The sequence below is a fragment of the Bemisia tabaci genome, unplaced genomic scaffold, assembly GCF_918797505.1.
Source record: "Bemisia tabaci unplaced genomic scaffold, PGI_BMITA_v3".
NCBI classification, from domain to species: domain Eukaryota; kingdom Metazoa; phylum Arthropoda; class Insecta; order Hemiptera; family Aleyrodidae; genus Bemisia; species Bemisia tabaci.
The window spans coordinates 38,969-59,356 of NW_027311765.1; the positions used below are offsets into that span (position 1 = coordinate 38,969).

Sequence of the window (20,388 nt, forward strand, 5' to 3'; positions counted from 1 at the left end):
ATTTCAGTAATAATATCAGTTTCAGTAATACTGCTTGTCGGTAAATCAATGAATTCCGGCATGGCCTTTTTTAGCAGAAAGGTAAACACCATCACCTATTTCGAGTTAAAATTTTGCAAACTCCGCTTCGTCTTGCAAAGTTCTCATATTTTGAGTAAGTTTTCTGATTTTGAAAAGAGGTCAAAGTGGTGAGAATTTGATTGCATTTTGCACCAATGTTTGGCGAGAAGCATGCGGAACAACGGGTAAAACCTGTCTAAAATCACCACCCTAGACGACAATTTTTCCTCGAAAAGGGATATCATTACCCATTCTCTAAGAAGTCGGTCGATGCATGCCAGAGCATGCGTGATAACCATGGGAGCTTCACCCCAAAAAATGATCGTTGTTTTCCGAATAGTCTCAGCCTCTCTTGAGCTAACCGTCAGACTCGACACAGAATTCTCATTCAGAACCGAAGGAATTTTGAATTTGCTATGAACCGGCCGACCGTTAGGTAGCAACGATGCGGCGATACCTGTCCAAGCAACGGAGATGACGTCTAAGTTTTCCTTTGTACAATACGCAGTAAGACATTCTTAAACGAAAGTTTTTCCCGATCCTCCTGGACCATCAATGAAAATCGCATTACACGTGTAAGATGGATTTTGGATGAGACTAATTATTTCAGAAATAATTTGATGTTGCTCTGGGTTAGCGGCAGAAATCATGGAATCATAGTTTTAGGGGGAGGAGAGTCAGGCTCCGACCCTTGAAGATTCAGGTTAATTGGAAGCAATTCCGGAAGATCAAATGATGATATTGAAAATCCATGAAGTCTTAATGTGCTTTCAATAGCAAAAAGCCGATCAACGTAGTCGACCGACCAACAAAATAAAGAGAGAGGAAGAAACGAAGTATCAAGCAAATTTGAAACAAAGTTGGAAAGAGAAAAGAACAAATAAGAATGAAATGTCCATAACAATACATGTTGTTAGCAATACGTGTGCGCACCGCTGCAGTTAATAAGTCAGGGTCAGTCAAACCGCCAGGATGCCTATCAAGAAGTGGTGAAGCGGAGTAGCCGAGAGATTGCGACGGAATGTGGGTGGTGAGTGACGAACGACAATGCGACCCAAACCTTCTTTGAGGTTGGTGGGAGGAAAGCTATACGAAAGAAAACGGAGATAGCCGAAAGAACGTGGTGGGAGGGGTGGCTGAGACCCTAGAGGGGGTATCTAGGGACGGGCAAGCAGGTAGCGGCCAGATGACCGCTCGAAACAGCTGAACTTTACTCGTCGATAAAAGTAAGAAAATTTGAGAAAATCGAAAAAACAATTACAGCCTGCAAATCTACAGATCAGAAGCTTTCATTTAAAAAAAACCCCATGCAAATCGGTCCGGTGGTTCTCTCAAAGTTAATGTCCCAAAATGCGGACTTTAGTCTGAATAAATGGGAGAAAATTTGAGCCCAGCTAAACTTCACTCGTCGATAAAAGTAAGACAATTTGAGAAAATCGAAAAAACGATCACAGCCTGCAAATCTACAGATCACAGGCTTTCATTTAAAAAAAAATCCATGCAAATCGGTCCGGTGGTTCTCTCAAAGTTAACGTCCAAAGATTCGGACCTCCGTTTTAATGCATCGAAGAAAATTTGAGAAAATTATGGGAGAAAATTTGAGAAAATCGAAAAAACGATCACAGCCTGCAAATCTACAGCTCAGGGGCTTTCATTTAAAAAAAGATCCATGCAAATCGGTCCGGTGGTTCTCTCAAAGTTAATGCCCCAAGATTCGGAACTTTGCATTTTAATATATAGGATTGCATGTCCGACCTCTCTAATTGACTCGATCCATTGTACGCCCCCTTTTGGATCCGCGTATGCGCTATGCGATGTTTTTTTTCTTCAGTGTTTTATTTTGTTTACAAGAGTTTTTGGGTGATCTGTTTCAGACAAAAATTATGTTGGGCTCTGAAAACGACTCGAGCGGTCTGTTGACCCTGCACTATGGGAAGCATCACATGTCGCTGGTAGACGAGATCCGCTCCTGGTTCGACGCCGAGAGCTTCGCGGACCTGACGCTCATCTGCGAGAAGGGACAAATCCTCCATGCCCACCGCCTCGTGCTCGCCTCGGTGAGCCCCCTCATCAAACGGCTCCTCAAAGACTACCCCACCCACGAGCCCCAAGTCACCGTCCAGTTCCCCGACATCAAAGTCGTCCACATGCGAACCATGCTCGACTTCCTCTACACCGGTCAAGCTTGTGTCCAGGTAATTTATCACGTCTACCACGTACTTAAAAATTTTGAAAGTTAGAAAGTTTTTTGTTTCCGGTTACTTTGGATTAGTTTTCTTTTGGGTAGGTCAGCCAAACCGCGAAATAAAAGAAGTTTGGGTTTAGACTTGGACATTTACAATTAATTGTGATATGACTGGCCAACGATGAACAATACTGCCAACCTACCCGCAAATTGACGATTTTGAAGAACGGAGAGAAAATTTCGCAATTTTTGTAATTTTAAGAATGGATCTCACTGGAAAAAAAATTCGCTTGGATCTAGAGTCCAGACTGTAAAAAGCATTGACAAGAAAGAAAACTCTTGATTCAATCGGTCTTTTTGCTTGAATCAAAAGGAAATCCGCCTAAATCAAGAGGCTCGGCTCTTCGATTCAAGGAAAACTCGATTGAATCAAGAGTATTTTTTCTTGTCAATGTTATTAAGAGTCTGGATTCTAGATCCAAGTGACTTTTTTTCCAGTGTTGCTTATTTTTTGTACATTACAGCGTCATTGAAGCTCTCCCCTCCAGACTTGGAAAAAAACTAAAATCATCAGCTTGCGTATCTTATACTGTAGAATGCAGCAAAGTCGCTATCTCATTTTTGCCAAAATTGTCAGTTAGGTATTCTTCGTTAGCCCTCGAAATGAATCTGCAGAAACAATCAGTGGTTCCGTTCTTATTTTTGATGACATAAATGCATTATAATACAACTTTTTTGAGCTTTGAGCATATCAAATTAAAAATTCAAATTTCAATCGACCTCTATAACTATCGAGAAAGATGTTACGTCTTAACGAATCAGGTACCTCAAAATTCAATTGACCAATAAATAAAGGGATTAGATGTAGACCCTAAGCAAAAACTTAAAGAGTTAACAGTTGAATTAAATCGAAAAAGTAAAAAAAAGATAATCTTCAAACCGGCTAATCGTGCTCACTCACAACCCTCTGACGCACTTCACAGTGTTTCTTTGGTATGTCGTTCCGTTTTTTGTGATGAAATTTAAAATCGTAAGTTTTTCCGCCTTACCCAGACGTGTTACATCACGAAGTTTCCCCATTGTGAACTCAAAAAAGAGAACAACGTTGTTCGAGGCATTGATTAAATCTCATTGTCTCCTACTTCGAAGATTTTGAAATTCGGCCTCTAACTTTTCCTCGTTGTTTTTGAACACTTGAGTCTGGTCAGTAATTTCGAAACCGCGTTTTATTTCACCCTATACTCGCAACTGGTAGCTGTGTACCTAGCGACTAAACACTCATAACATTAGACGTGAATGCATTAAAGCTAATTTACCAAATAATTTCTTTTGTCGGCAGTTTGAGAGCAAATAAAAATAAAACATAATAAAAAAAATCTATACTTCAAGCAAGGGTGGGGATTTTTTTTTTTTTTTTTTTTTTTTTTTTTTTTTGTTCACTTTGAACTGGATGCATTTACCATTTACCCCTAATTTATTTATGCACATCTTTAACACTGCCGTATTAAGGAAGAACGCCGTTTGAACATTCGAGAGTCGCCAAATTTCCTCCAATGAATTGTTTATTTTTAAGGATAATTATGAATATTTTCTCTTTAAATTTTCAGATAAATTAGATTAGATCTAATTACAAAGAAAATTTTCTGACAAATTGAATTGAAAATATGCACGAGTTTTCCTGAGAATTCGTATTTAATCAAAGGAGATTTGGCAATCAACGAAGGTTCATACGGCGTTTTTACTTAGCATGGCAGAACAGCAATGCACATATTTTTCCTGAACTTGCGAGGAAAGTCCTTCACTATCCCTCCTAAGTTGTCAGTTTTTCAAAGTTCTATTTACGCATTGAAAGGAGACGCCTCCCCATGTTCATTTTTAAGCGCGTTGCGTTTTGATCTCAACGGATGCATACTTTTCCCGGCATGAATTTATAATCGTGACTAATTGGTTTCTTTGGGTCTTTCTCTTCCTCATTTCCTCTTGATCTTGAATGACAACGCCGCACATTTCGCGTCTTGAGTTCGGACCCGAGGCGCAAGCAATTTGTCCAAGTTTTATTTTTGGCTTTTTTTCTTCGTGCTCTCTCTTTTTTCACCGCAGCTTTCAAAATTAACGACCGGGTCAAAAATAATTTTCCGTGTAATTTGTAAAACTCTTGATAAATACTGAAGAAACGCATTAAATTTAATTGGCTCGCTGCTTAGTCTATTTTGAAGCTTTGAGGCGGGCACATCAACCATATTTTCGTTTTGTGATTTGTCTAAAATTGTCTGCGGAGCTGTGTTTTATGGCTTTACACGCATTTTTCATTGAAGTCTCTTTACATAACAGTGAAACAAATTTCTGAGGCCGCTGAAAGATCCAAATGGAAAAACACCGATAGGCCTAGGCCAAGAACAAACATCTTACCGGGGCAAAGATAAATCACGTTTATGTCTTGTACATTTACCTTTTCCCAAAATCTCAGTTTATCATTTCCTTAAATTTTGCTTCAGTCCTTCCATTTTAACGTAATGAAACGAGGGCCCTTAATTTTACAAGTGTTATTATTTCATTTTAATAAGACGTAATTTGAACAGAAAAAAGCAGCAATTGCGAGAGTTTAAACCTGGGACTAAGAAATAACGTTTCAATGACTAAAATTCACTGGCTGCAACAATAGCTAAATTAAGTTTTTCATAAAAAAAGATTTGCTCTCGCAGGGAATGCAAGAGCAAAAACCTACTCACTCTGCACTCCTTGCAACCTTTTCATGTTCTACGTATGTCTTCTCTTTTTCTTGATAGAAAATATTTTAACCAGGATCCTTTTTCTATTTTATTTTCTTTTTTTATTGAAGAATCGCAAAAAATAAAATGGTTGATACAAATGCGCTATTCTCTATGAGCGAAATGGAGGTATATGAGAAAAAATAAGAAAAAACACAACGTAAGCATTCCAAGAAAAATTGGAAATGGATAATTCAGATTTTGATCTCGGGTCCTCAAAAATCAAGATAAGTCTAAGGCTTCAGGCTTCAGTGTCATGATAGACAACAATCTGACAGGTCATATTTTGCCTCCGAAATAAATAGCCTCTCAATTTAATTTCATTTTTCTTCATCAGATAAAGAAGCGCAAAGATTGAAACTATGTTTCTTTAATTTCCTCTATTTTGAGGACATAGGAGGGTGCCAGAGAAAATCGGACCAAATGAAATCACATTGTCTCCGGGACAAATAAAACGAAAGACTAGATTTCTAAAATAAATGACTTCAAGTAATGAAGATTTCGCCTCCCTCCGGCATCACTATTCTTGCCGAAGCTTAGCGAAAGTTAAAAACTTTCCTTCCGAATTTTGATGTTTTCACTTTGTGTCTCATCAAAATTAGGCCGATCCAATATGATCATGTCAATCTGAAAATGAGAAGCGTTTTTAATTCCATAACAGTTTACTGGATTTTATACGTAAGCGTTCAAAGTGGCAGAAAGAAAACCGCCGCATGAAGCCTCTTTATGTGCTTTTATGTCGTCTTTGATTTCATTAGTTCTTTACATAACATGGAGTCGCACGTTTATTTTAAGTTCATTAAAATCTCTAACTTAAATATTTGATCATGTAACTTGTGAGGACCAGTATTTTTCTAAAAATTGCAGAGTTCTAGTAAAAACAGGCAGACTTACATTAGGAATTACTGGGAATATAAGAGAGAAAATAATGTGCGAAAGACTGTTTGTTTCTATCTTCGAGCGAATATAATAAATGTATTGTAAGTCATTAATTCTGCATAAGCTGTCTCTTTGAAATGAGCGAGGAGTTATCGCAAAATAAAAAAAAGATTTTTGTGGAAGCCATATTTTCGTTCTCAAGCCTTAATTCTATATTGAAGTTGGCCTCCATGGTCAAGTTTATTTACTTGTTAACAAAGTTTTGCCCGATTATCATCACAATGTTAGCCTAAATATCTGAATAACTAAATTAATAAGGAAAAAATGAAGTACAATGTCTTGTTGTCGTCAACACTAAAGCGGTGAAAGTTTATAATATCCATCTCTCTAAACTACTCCTAAATTTATATTATTGTCTAACATTTACGTTACATGTCTGTACGAAATTGATTTCTTGGAGTCTTATTTGTCCTCCAACAGTGAATATCAACGTAAGTTTTAATGTACTGTTTCATTTTTGTTTGTTTCCGTGAGTATGTGTGAAAATTTGTTTGTTTCTAATTACATGTAGACATATTATGCTTTTTAGACTGTTATTTTTATGTATTAGAATTGAAATTTTACCGCAAAAAGTGCGTTCCATTTTTCCTTATGAGCGAGTTAAAGTGGTAAACGCCCCTTCCAACAGTTCCAACATCTTGATTGAGCGCAAGTAAAGCATGTTGCGTTCTGTCTAATTGAAGGCTTTTCATCGCCGTTCACTGTTCATTTGCCTTAGGCCGCCGGTGAACCCATTTCGTTATGTAGCCACCTATAAAAATTGATCAAATTGATCAAAAATCAGTTTTGTGAAGACGTTAAGATGGTTAAACTGGTCAAGCCTTGTCTAGTGGCCCATTTTAAATTGGATTATTTTGATGGCGAAACTGCAGAAATGCGTATCTCTCGGTTTCCAAAAGTTGCAAACTTCCTGTCTTACTTTATTCTCTTCGTAGAAAACTACTGACCTTTTTATGAGAATGTTCGTGATATCCCTCCTCTTTGTAAAGAAATTTCTGTAAAAGCCTCAAGCTATCTTTTTAAAAAACATAGTAATAGCGGAGATTTTGAAATACCGCAACCAAGATAGGCATTTTTGCAGTTTCACCGTCCATTAATCTATAATACCTAGTAAGTATGCAAAAATGCATTAAAGCAAAAAGAACTACAAAACATGCTATACACTCCAGTACATTTAAATCTTTTTAGTTTACTTCATTTGTACTTAGTTCAGTCTAGCATAAAAGTACGTCTAATTAAAAATGCATCATTCCCGAAAGTTTCGTATTCGCATTTCCTTTTCCATAATTTGGTCGTTTGTCCTGTTGCAGCCGAACGAGATGTGCGGGGTGATCGAGCTGTTCGCCCTTCTGGAGATCAAGTCCGAGCTGTGGGACAACAAGCTCCCGTCCTCGAGCAGCGATCGGGAGGCGCACTCGCGCGAGGGATCCCACTCGCACTCCCACTCGCACAAGGACGACTCGAGCAACGACTCCCGCTCCAGCGAGCTCGTCTTCCCGAGGGACAAGGAGTCGGACCTCAGCGACGAGGAGCGCATGGAGACGGGGTCCGGGTCGGCCGGGGCTCCCGAGAGGAGCTGCAGTTTGGGCGAGGTCGTCATCAAGACCGACCCGGACGCGTCCCCGGAACCAGAGTCCGATAATGGTAATGGTAATGGCTCCCCGCAGAGAAATGTCCGCCGAAGAAGACGAAGAAGAAGTTCCTCCATCCCCGTCAACTTGTCGCTAAGCAACCCGCAGGACAAGGACGAGGCGTTTAGTAATAAGGTAAGCCCCTCGCCAATTATCCATGGGAACCAATTAAGTACCGTAGATAGGGTGGCAAGCTAGTGAAAAGTCTTTGGGAAAACCTGCGAAAGTTCGGAATTTTGCCAAACCATGAAAAGTCCGTAGGGGGATCCAGGGAGGGGGGAGTGTACCGGGTGTACGCTCTTCCCTCGTTCGATTCGAAAAAGGAGGGGAGAAAAACGAAGAAAGAGGGAAGGAACGGAGGAAAGCAGAGGGAAGCAAGCTTGTATTTTGTGATTATCTATCACGGAGTTTGCATATTAGATGCCTTTAAATTTTCGAAAATTGTCCAGGCGAAGTCCTCTGGGCCCCTTTAACGCCCCCCCATTTGAAGTGTCCGAATCTGCCTATGGAAAAGTCATGGAATATTGTTGTAGGACCTTCCGTTTTTTCCTCCTAGCTGAAACATTCATTCATTAGCTACCGCACTTACATGCTCAATCAACAAAAATTAGAACTTCAGCCTTTGAATCATTGTCCTACGATTTTTTTCAATATTAAAAGGATCGGCGATAGAATTTTTAACGAGAAGCATTTTTATAAGCAGGCGCATTTTTAGGTTTATTTTAATTGAATACATTTACATGTTGTTCATTTTAACGTAGATGCATCCAATTTCTAACTCTGTCCATTGGTCTATCAAAAACTTTCAATCTCCGGGATGTAGGAAATGCCAACATAAGGTGCGACAATATTTGCCCTTGAAAGCTATCAATATTTCAATACGTCATAAGCATTCGGATAAAATTGATGAGTGCGGAAAAAGACCAGGTCCAAGAATAAACATCGATGCGGAGAAGATTGGATCGTGAAATAATCATGCATGGAACCTCGCATTCCCGCATTGATTCCGCTCCACTTCTGGCTGCACTATCACTCGTGCCACCCCCTCTCCGCGCGACTGCACGTTGGAAAAGCCCGCGAGCGAAGGAGGCGCAGCCGTGAGTCACCGAGATGATGTCACGGACATGAAATTTTCATGAAAATCACGTTTGCAATCAGCGCGATCCGCGGGCGCGCATCGGGGAATCAGGATGGGCAGCGGCAGTGGGTAGAGCTTCATCGTGATGCTCCTCCAAGACGGAAGAGATAATACCTACTCATAGTCATAGCCATAGCCATACTAAAGGAAAAACGTCGTATGAACATTCCAGAGTTGCCGAATTTCCTTGGATAAAATGTTTATTTTTAAGGAAAATTATGAATATTTCTCCGACACAATTTTCAGACACCTCAGATCAAATGGATTGCATTTTGCAAAAAGGAATCACTAGCATTGCAATGTTGCTAAGATTGTGCAACTTCTTTTGTCTCGGAGGAAAAACCCGATTATCCATTAATAGTTTCTATTTTACTCGCTAAAAACTGTAAATTTAAGACAAAAATTACCATCTAAATTTCATAGTTTTTCACGATTTCCGCGATTTTATTGCAAAAGTTGATGAAGTTGCACAATCTTAGCATCATTGCAATGCTAGTGGTTCCTTTTTGCAAAATGCAATCCATTTTTCCGACACAATTTTCAGACACCTCAGATCAAATTACGAACAAAATTATCTGAGAGACCGGCGGGAAAATATTCAAAAAATTTCCTGAAAACAAGTGATTTGTCAGAGGAAATTTGGCAACGCCTGAAGGCTCATACGGCGTTTTGGCTTAGGACGGGAGCATAGAGCGAGCGCGAAATCTTCAAGTGGGGCATTCTGCGTCTTCGCCCTTCGCCACTCCTCCTTGTTTTTCTTCCACCTCCCGTCTTTTCTCTTTTCCCCGTGCGGTAATCATTCACGCTCCAAGGTCGACTTCGTCAACAGCCAGTGATGTTTCAATGAGAGCCCGTCCACGGTTGTGACGTCACCGCTTGGCTCTCGGAGTCATAGACAGCTGCGCAGTGGGAAAAGGACTGTCGCTCATTAAGACCTGTCCGCAACGACGTCAATTGGACCTAGTTTGAAAGAAACGCACAGGTCGATTCGGTTTGAACCAAGAGAAAGAAGTTTGAAGTTGTGTTCCTCCTTAAAGGACCTACACTGGAAAAAAAAAAAAAACACATTGGCTCTAAAGTCCAGACTTTTGAAAACATTGACAAGAAAAAGGACTCTTGATTCATTCAGATTTAAGCTTAAATCGAAAGGAAATCCGCTCAAATTAAGAGGCTTGGTTCTTGATTTAAGCTTAAATCTGATTGAATCAAGAGTATTTTTTCTTGTCGATGTTTTTAAGAGTCTGGACTCTAGATCCAATGTGTTTTTTTTTTTTTTCCAGTGTATCCTAAATTTCGTGACGCACTTTTTCGACATTTTTGACCCTCTTGTAACGCTTTTGCGACGTAGGTCCCTATCCTTAAATACGTAAAAACAAAATGACGTAACGCTTTGCTCGACCCTTGTCCTCCTGGAGTGTTACGTAATTTAGGGACGGTCCCTAAGACTCAATGTTAAGGACACTGTTTGAAGAATATATTTCCACGTTTAGGGGTAGACAGGCAGGCAGAAACACCAGGAAAAATCCCGATTGGCCGATCGATACTTGAGATGATTTTTGGATAAATTTGAGCAATGATCCTCATCCTAAAGATCGATTTTGAGGAACTTTTACAAGTGGCTAATAAACTAAATTCAGGGAAAAAGACCGTTATGAAAAGCATATCTGACGCTGAAAACACTACGTCTCATTTTCAAAGTTTTGAAAAAGTTAGTCAGTTAGTTAATTTATTTAGAGACATGCAGTAGCCTAGGCTATCAGTGTCTTTACAAAGAATATCAGACCTACGTAGGCTTGAAAGGTATGTGTAGCTAGAGTCAGGTGTGCGTGAACAATGTGAACATTCCTCGCCATTCGTATCTTGCATGTGGCTATGTGGCTAGCGCCACTCATAATATTTTCTTCGAACGAAAGCATACTGCCCTATTTTTCTTTACCCTAGAAAAGAGAATAATATTTTTCTCATTTGACATCATGTGTCTGTCACACCTCAACAATATTTGAGGTCATGCGTTCAAATCTTTCATTTTAATACATGACCATTGGACCCACTGTGAGTAGAGAGGCCGACCTCCAAAGTGAATTCAGCCGCTCCTTGTGCGTGGACAGGCGCTTGCACAATGTACTCTCGGATTTCATGCAAGTCAAAGTGTAAAGTTTTGAGATCCATCATCGATTGTGGCAACGGTGTATCTGTCCTTGATTGATGATTGAAAGAGCTCTCGTGGCTCTTCTCCGCGATGAAAATATTTCTATGAGACTATTATGACCACAAGTTTGCGCATTATTCATAAGCCGAAAGGTATAAACTGCATCTTTTATTATCAGATGATTTTTAATTCGTGAAACTTACTTTTGCTTACGAATTATTCGGAGTGTAAAATGGAATGAGAGGATAGCGTATTTTGACATAACTGCATAGTACAGTTGAAAAATTCAGTCTGAAATGGGTCATTCTTTCAATCATGAATGATCGCACATTTTTTTCAAGAAGTTTTCCTTGTATTATAAAGTTTATTATTGAAAATTCCCCGAGAAAAACATCCAACTATTTTCCTCTCGCGTAGGAACTCTTTATTGTGCTCAATCAATCAATCGAGTTAAATCAATTCTTACGAATAGAAAAAGAAAGGATAAAGATTAAAGATTCGTCTCAATTTTTATTTTTAGCTTTCATGTAATAAAGTCACGATTATCGCTGAATATTCTGAGTGTGATTTTTTTCGCTTCGCACTTTCAGTTGCAATGAATTATTTTTAATGAAAATAAGTTTCGTTCACATGTCTTTTTGTCTTGCATCTATTTTCATCTCCCTAAACCGTATTTTACTAGTCTTGGCAAGTCTTAATGAAGATTCAGCAGGCATGCCGCGCGATGGAATGAGAAGAAGGTCGTCGCTCCTTCAATCCATTGAATAGGCAACTATGACTACAACTGAGCACGAATAGTTGCTTGTATACGTTTTCTTCAATAGTTACATCTCGCAATTAACTGAGCTGGAATAACAGGCACTCCATGAAAGTTCCTGCATGTTTTTAAGTGGAAGTACAGATCTGGGTTAGGAAGACCTCCTCTACCTCAACACTAGAAAAAAACACATTGGATCTAGATCCAGACTCTTAACAAGCATCCGCAAGAAAAATATTCTCTTGATTCAATCAGATTTAAGCTTAAATCAAGAACCAAGCCTACATTTTATATTGATCTTGATAGAGTTTGTGCTTGAATTTAGCGCTTAAATCAATGATTGAATCAATATCCATTCTTCGTTACGACTTGATGCACACTTGTTTTCTTATTAGAGTTCTTCAAGACAACTAGCTGCATTTTTCTTAAATTATCACCGAGCTAAGCGTTATTTTGTGTTTTACTTCCCATATTTACCAACTTCCGTGTTGACATTTTTCGGTAGCCCCTATCAATGACTTTTCCTTGACATTTTTCTGACGTGTTCATCAATGTTGCAGGCTGCTGAGAAGCGGAAAAACATGGTGAACAGTTTATCCACGTCCGACTCGCCCGATGAGGAGGCGCACAGGCACATCTCGGAGAGGATGGCGGTCCGGCTGCTGGAGGAGGAACCCCGAAGCCTAATCCTGTGCAAGAGGAAATCCCGGTACCTGGAGGACCTGCGGGCCGTCGACGACGACGAACCCCACAAGCTGCCCGACCCGGAGGCCCTGAGCCAGCAGACGGCCCCGGAAAACTACGTGGTTACCCCGCACCGGAAACGGCGCCCGGGTTTCCACAACTCCCCCGCCCAGAACCCACCCTTCGTCCCCTTCTCGCCCTCGTACATAGACGAGCCGCTGTTCCGGCACCGGAACGCTCACCCGCTCAGTTCCTCCGCGCCGCCGTACCTGATAGACGCCCCCTCGAAAACCCCACCTCTCTCTAGTAATCACCCCCTTAGTTCGGTCGACGAAATAGTTGTTAAGTACCGGCCGCCGAGCGAGGACGGCCACCCCTCGGCGCCGTCGCCCCGCTCCGCCGGCTACCCCTTCAACTTAGCCAATAGCTTGGACAGCCCCTGGGGGCCCTGGGCCATCTGCCAAACCCAAGTCGGCCAAATAGTTTCTAGGAATGAAGAAAATCCTCGATCTGGTAAGTTTCCACCAGAACTTTACATTTCAATTCAAATCCTCCTTCTTCTTAAATTGCACATTCCCCTACACGGAGAAAAAAAAATTCGTGCGTGCGACCCGAAGTTAAGGTCATATGGATCTCTGAAGTTTTCGGATTGAGCATCTGAACACTTTAGGTCCAGTTGCTGAGGTTTGGATCACACATCTGAAACTTCAGTTCTTACATCTGAAGTCCTTCGGTTCTCACATCCGAAAAACTTCAGTTCTCACATCTGAAGTACTTCAGATGTAAGAACTGAAGTTTTAGATGTGTGATCCAAACCTCAGCAGCTGGACCTAAAGTGTTCAGGTGCTCAATCCGAAAACTTCAGAGATCCATATGACCTGAACTTCGGGTCCCACGCACGAGGTTTTTTTCTCCGTGTAAACTGCCGTGCTTTAAAGAAGAAAGCTGTATGAACCTTCATGCGTTGCCAAATTTCTTTTAATAAAAAACGAATTTCCTGGTAAATTTGTGAATATTTTCCTTCAAATTTTTCAGATAATTTTGTTCGCAATTTTATATGAGGTTCTTGAAAAATGCAAAGACAAATTTTGTAACTTTTCTTAAAAATAAACATTTTACCGATGGGAATTTGGCAACTCTCGAATGTTCATACGGCGTTCTTCCTTAGCACGGCAGTACAAGCTTTGGCCTCTAAAAAGATTTTCCACCATTCATTCTATCCTTAAAAGACAGATCTACTTAAATGGGACCTGCCTCCCTCATAGTAACTGGAAGCTATTCGAGAAGTCCCTGGGAATTCCCACCTGTAATCTACTTTTTCGGGAAACTTACGCAGTGAAACAATCTCAAACATGCACATTTACTAAGTAATCACTCAAACTTTGAGAAGCCACCAATCATTTTTGAGTCCAAGGCAAATCCCAAAAATCTTTCATCCCTAAATCCTTAATCTTCTTTCTTTTTACTCGCACTTCCATCGTGCCAAGTCCTTTTCAACAATTTCGGCCCATCGAAATTCTGGGGCTTGGATCATGCACCTAAATTTACCTTAAGCCAGAAGAGAAAGTATAAGATCCCAAAAATTATGATGTCTCATTATATTAAACAATCAAATTATTTAATTCGCTGCATTCTTTCATCATTTTACGGCTTAAAAACTATGATAATTCTAAGTTGATTAAATGCAAAAGGGAGAGGTCCAAATCCGTCTCACTAGCAATTCAGAGCGCCTTCAAATATCGTGGATTCAACAAAACATGCAGCTGCTTTCCTATCCATTCATCACATCTAAGGCGTTTTAATTCCTTTTAAACCTTGTGTCTGGCTTTAGCCCCTACTACTTCATGTTTTCAATTCCTTTTTACACAGATCTAAGGACTTCCATTTTTTTTCTTTTTCCCTTTTTTTTTCTTTCATGCTCTGTAGACCTGGACTATTGAATGGTGTTTTATGGAGAAGTAAACCTTTTAAGATTTCGGGATTGGTTATAAAATTTATTTTTTTACGACATGAAGAGAGAGAGAAATTATAGGACAAAATTCACACTGAATTAAAATGGGGAAAATAACATTTTTTCTAATTGCATCAAAGTAACTACGCCTAATTTAAAATCAGTTTCTTTGGAGAGAAGTAGTCTAGCTAGTACAACATTTATAGTCCAGGATCGTATCCAAGTTGCTGCTAGCTACCTATTTCTGATTACGAATGTTAAATAAAATAAAATGTTTAATATAAAAGTACTCAAATGTAATAAAAACATGTAATGTACGTAAAAAAAGTGTCAGTTTTTTGCGATTTGGCTAAAATTGGATGAAAGACTTGAGTTTAAATATTTTTTCCTTGTTTTTTCCTCAGGAGGAGCGAGTAATCTATCAATAACGAGTGGCGACACAGAGGAAACCAGTACAAGTGAAGAAGTTACAGGACAAAAAACTGGAAGTGGTTCCTCAAGAGAATATCGATGTTCGTATTGTGGCAAACAATTTGGAATGAGTTGGAACTTGAAAACGCATCTGCGGGTGCATACCGGTGAGAAACCGTTCGCATGTCGGCTCTGTGTCGCTATGTTCAAGCAAAAAGCACATCTACTCAAGCACTTATGCTCTGTACACCGAAATGTGATCTCTGCAGGTGGCGAGTCAGAAGGCAGCCACTTCAACTGCTGCTTCTGTCAGCTCACGTTTGAGTCTCTCCAAGAACTCATAAGGCATCTCTCTGGACCACATAATAATTTACTTCTAAGTAAAAACCTTCATGAATAGTCATGAAAGATGATTTTGAAGGATATTTCTATCTCCTTGTTCTTGTTTGAACAGGAAGGGAGGAAAATGTGCGAGCAGATTGTGTTTCAGTCTGATATGGACTGCATTTTGCAATTTGGACCTATAAATTCCGGCCCGGTTTAAAAACAACGTATGTGCCATTAGTTTCCCTATGCACATACGTGTTTTTTTCAAATGAGCCAGAATTTATAGTTCCAAATTGCAAAATGCAGTCCATATGGGGAACCGAATACTTAAAAGGATATTACACTTACTTAAACAAACATTTGTTCAAAGAATATCCTATCAGAGAATCTTCTTCTTATACCTGATACATCAAAATGGAGTTAGTGTGAGGAGTTAAATTTGTTATTGCTAATTTTTATTCACGTTTGCTTTATATTTTTATTGATCCGTTAGGGAAAACGAGACCTGAGACTCCTGCTACGGCAGTTGTCAAATTTGCATTAGCTTGAGATGCCTTAAGTATCTGCCTATGAGGAACATACATCAATTCAGGTGTAAAATTTACCCCAATGGCTCTAGATTCGTACGATGGTGAAATTAAAAATTGTTTTTAAACATGATTTTTGGTGTAATAAAAAAATCAACCTCTCAAATCATGCAGAAAACAGTCTAGCCGTAGGCTGAACACTGTATAAAGTGCAAATTCAAGTTTTCTGTGATTAAGTAATGGTCAAAAAATTCAGTAGGACTTTACTAATAAATATCTATGTTCAGACCTACCTTTAATATGTTAAGTAATATGTTAAATTACGTAACAAACAGACAGGAAGTTATGAGCAAAATGTCACCTCTAAGTTTTTTTTCTTTTTAATTGTATGTAAAGGCCTTTAAAAGCTATTCACATTAATGATTCACAAAATTATCTATCTTGTAAGTACCTATTACTGTCTGGTCCAATTTCAACCAAATGAATTTTTCAAGCTTCCATCATGTCTAAGGTCCATGAAATTAGCTACATGAAAATTTATCCTCCTCAATTATTCTCGAGATCGTCTGAAGAAAATAAATGAGGAGAGGAGACAGAAAAATCTTTTAAGCATTTTTCGAAAGATATTCAAACGTGGTAGCTGCATTTCAAATTTTAGAATCTAATTCAACCAAAAATTAAAAATCGTTCATTGATTGTACATGTGAAATGAATAAAATTAGTATTGAAAGAGAGCTTTTCATCACTATTTTTATTCCTTTTTATCTAGTGTTCCATTTCTCCTCAATGTGTCTTAATATCACCACGAGATAAAAGTGATCCCACTGCAATAATTTTTTAATTAATTTTTCAAACTCTGTTCACATCTAACCCTTCATTTCTGTTTAAAATTTAAATTATCCAAAGCAATTGAATACATGCAAATATTGGGGACTGTCTCTCCTGCTGTTCTTCTCTACGAAAGAGAGTAGAGATATGCATGAAAATAGGTAGGCATAATCCATTCTAATAAGTGTCTGTGAAAATCATTTAAAATGATTAAAATTTGTAAAAAGTAATTTAAGTTGTATGTAACTGTATATAGCATTCAATAGTTTCTTTTCCTGTGTTTAATTTGGCAAAGTGTCAGGTGTCGAAAATATTGAAAGTCCTGAAGGAATTTCTGTTTTAAAATTTAATGTTTGATATTTCCATCAGTATTTTTACTTAAGCAGATGCTGTAATTTTTTTTCCTATAATCAAATGTAAAAGATTTTCAAATCTACTACAAGTATGAAAACTGAGGCCCAAAAAAACTATAATGTTAATTTTTCGTCTCTGAACACTATCTATCCCTGAACTTAAGGATAAAATATGTCTAGAGTAATAAGTGACGAAAATAATAAAAGACAAGGTCTACTAGTACACTTTATTTATTAAATCAAACTAAGTAGATGATTGTTTTACATATTTTTAAGGATACCAGTAAATTTTGCACTTTGTCTCTTTTGAAATTTTATTGAGACAAAATCATGAGAATTGATTTTTTCACTCACAATTGGACGTATTTCTGCAAAACGGAACTATGTGCATTAAGGCATGAGCCCTGAGACCTATAAGAATATATGCAAAATAGGGCTCAAGTCATAATGCACAAAGTTCCGTTTGGCAGAAATTCGTCCAATTTTGTTTGAACTATTATTTCCAGCCTGGTACACCTTCATTCTTTCGCCTCATTTTCGACATTTTTCACTTTGTGTTTTACATTCCTTTTGTTCTTTTTCGCAAAACTTGTCACAATAATTGTTGTTCTATATGGCAAGGTCATTGTTATAACCATCACAATTTTCTATCTTTTCTCTTTTTTCCCTTTTTTGCCTTGTTTCTTTTTTAATGCACTGTTAATTTAATACCAAGTTTTTTACGCAGTTATGTTTACATAGGAAAACATTAATTGTTTCTCAAACTATTTTTAAAAAAATTAACTCTTCAGGAGAGTAGATTTTTGGATCTTTTTCTCACTGCGCATCTTGTTCATTTTTTTATTCAGAAGTATCTGTGGGTTCTGGATTTTTGACAAAAGTCGGCAACTTATCTTTTTTTCTCTTTCCTTATGTTTCTTAGAAAGATTCTGCCGCATAATCTCTTCATAATTGGTGTAGCCAATTCAATGAAAAAATAGATCGGCGAAGAGTTTAAAATTTTCAATACGATTAGGACCAACAACTTTACTGTATTGTATACAATTTTTCTCCTCTATTTCTTGTGTTTTGTTCGAATCTACACACACATTTGCAATTTGATGCAGCAATTTTTGTAGACAAATAGAACAAAATCAAAGCAGAAGAAGAGAAAAGTAGTTGTTGGAGATACCATACAAATAGTTATAAAAATTTCAGTCCATAATAAACAAATTCCTCCCTAAATTTTACAAAATTGTATTATTACCTACTAAAAAGATTAATAAATAAAGTACATTTTGGATTTTTTCGAATGGAAATAGTCAACTCACAGAAAATAATTACATTGACTTGCATCTGAATTATTTTTTGAAGAGGTTCATTCCCTGTAGATGAAGCAGGGAGATAATTGAAAGGACATTGAGAAAATTATTCATCTAATTCACTCTGATCTCAGAAAATTATCAGTATTAATGTTGGTAAGCAACAATGAAACCATCGAAGGAGTAAAAAAGATGACTAATATTCTTATCCATTTGGTATTTAAATGAACTTTCAAATTCAGTTATCCCCATAGAAAAATAATTTCGAAAGCAAAAAATAACTCAGAAAAAATGTTTCTCTGTTAACGATACTATCCTTACAGTTTTTGTTAATTTATTTGATCCTCTCTGTAAATGGAACCATTTGTATTTTTTCCCTGTGTAGGTATTCTTTAATCTTAGCTGTGTTAACTTGGTGCCATATGTGTTCATATTTTCTCTAATTAATTAATTAGGTTGGTTCAAATCATTCCATGCACAGTATTTATTTTTGTCACAAGTGAAAGCTATGTGACCAAATTTCATGACAATTCAAAGGTTAAGGAGATGAAAAAATCAAATGTTGGTAAGCTGTAAAAGTATAGTACACTGAACAACTTACTTCAAAAGGTGACATAATATCTTTTTCAGAATAAAGCGCAGATTTGAATTAGTCTTTTGTGGAGAGAAGGGATGCATCTTTGTGTAAGATATCACATAGTTTGTAGAAAACTTTATCCAGGTACAACTCAATAGTAGTAGAAGGTTACTAGGAAGTATAACTCATAATGAATTTGTAGTCCGAAAATATCCGCAGAAAAAGAAAAAATTTAGTAAAATTGGGAACTCAGTCTCAAAAAGTAAATTGATCTGGGCATTCCTACTTACGTACCTATGTTAGAGGGAAAATCAATAATTGAAGTTTTTAGAAAGATTTTCTGTTTAGTTTCAAGGACAAATAAAATAATCGAAATTCGAAAAAAGGTCTCTTTTGGATTAAAGTCAAATTCAAATGAGTTTAAATTTTAAACATGTCACTAATTTTTTCATATTCAGCCTTGACTTTAGAATCTCAAAATCAATGTTAACCTGAACTTTTTTTCTGTCTTCTGTGTGCTCCTATTCTTCAGAGAATTTGTAAGATGTTATAATGAGACCTCTCTCCATTTTGAAGCAAAATCTCCAACACCATGTGACACTTCTACAAATACAGTAAAAACTTATGGTTTCATGGCTGAGGAAAGCCCAGTTATTTTGAATGCAAAAATTTCAAAATCAAAGACCACGTTTTCAGGAAAATAATCCCGTATGATTAATTATCAATATGAAAATTGAAATTTTTTCTTTCTTACTCTCTTCTAAAATTAACATGCTCTTTTTTTTATTATTTTTTTTGTTTCTTTGTTTGATGAATTTGTAGTATTTAAGATCCAGTGATTAAGAATAGGAACCATTCAGTTGTGTTAATTTTAAATTAGCATCTCGTAGCAAAATGATAGATGAAGCAGCAAAAAGTCACCGGTTAAAGTAATTTGTACCTCTGATTTTCCTCCATTACATGAACACTGCTTGCTTTTCAGCTCATCCCTAGAGCTTCAATGTGTAACTTTGAAATCAACTTGTTTTACTTTTTTTTTGTTTTCATTTCATTTTTTATTTATGTTATGTTTTTAAAACTTTGATCTTGAGTATGGATAAAAAAGTCACCGGCACGTTCCTGTGCCCCTAAAATTTTGCCATAGTTTTTACCTGATACACCGTCGCCTAGGTAGTATCTTAGCGTACTTACTAAATTCCTGTAAAATCATGAGTTCAAAAATAAAGAGTTAAAAATGCTTCTAATGTGCTAATTAATTTCAAATGAATTGTTTTTTTAAGTTGCAGCTATTTTATTCTAACTTGGGTTTTTAAACCATTGCACAGTAATTATTGTAGGTAGCATTAACAATCATTTGATCTCAGTCAGCAGAAAGTAATGAAATAGTGTATTCTACTTTAAGTGACTATCATTAAGTACCTACACATCTACCTTTCCAAATCTGTACAGAAAACAAGCTATAAAACTCAATAAAACCACTTACAAGTTTGTTTTCATTTTCCTTTGATTTCTTTTCTTGTCGTGATTTCAGACGATTATAACATGTTCCATTTGCGTGGGCTGTATATTGTACGTAGTCAGTTAGGTATCCACTCAAGATAGAAGGAACAAGCACTTGTAGAAAGAAGGACATTTCCGTCAGTTGTTTCCTTTTCTTCAGAAATATGAAGTATTTAAAGTTCAAAAAAATTGAAAAAGTAGAACTATCAATTGGAATATAGTAAAAATCTATTTGAAATGCCATCCCATAAAAAAATTAAACCAAATCTTCACGAGTGACATCACGTTGAGTCATCTTGGCT

General features: G+C 37.5%; 1 protein-coding gene across 2 annotated transcripts in view; it reads left to right on the forward strand.

Moving 5' to 3' along the window:
- Positions 1-20,082, forward strand: part of ken (zinc finger and BTB domain-containing ken and barbie protein) — a 55,915-nt gene extending 35,833 nt beyond the window's left edge. For both annotated transcript variants that reach the window (XM_072305896.1, XM_072305897.1), the window contains 4 exons: positions 1,935-2,255; positions 7,263-7,718; positions 12,188-12,824; positions 14,667-20,082. In XM_072305896.1, the coding sequence (XP_072161997.1) occupies positions 1,944-2,255; positions 7,263-7,718; positions 12,188-12,824; positions 14,667-15,073 (1,812 nt within the window). In that variant the 5' untranslated portion in view covers positions 1,935-1,943 and the 3' untranslated portion in view covers positions 15,074-20,082. The remainder of the gene's footprint in view (positions 1-1,934; positions 2,256-7,262; positions 7,719-12,187; positions 12,825-14,666) is intronic.
- Positions 20,083-20,388: the final 306 nt, after the last annotated feature.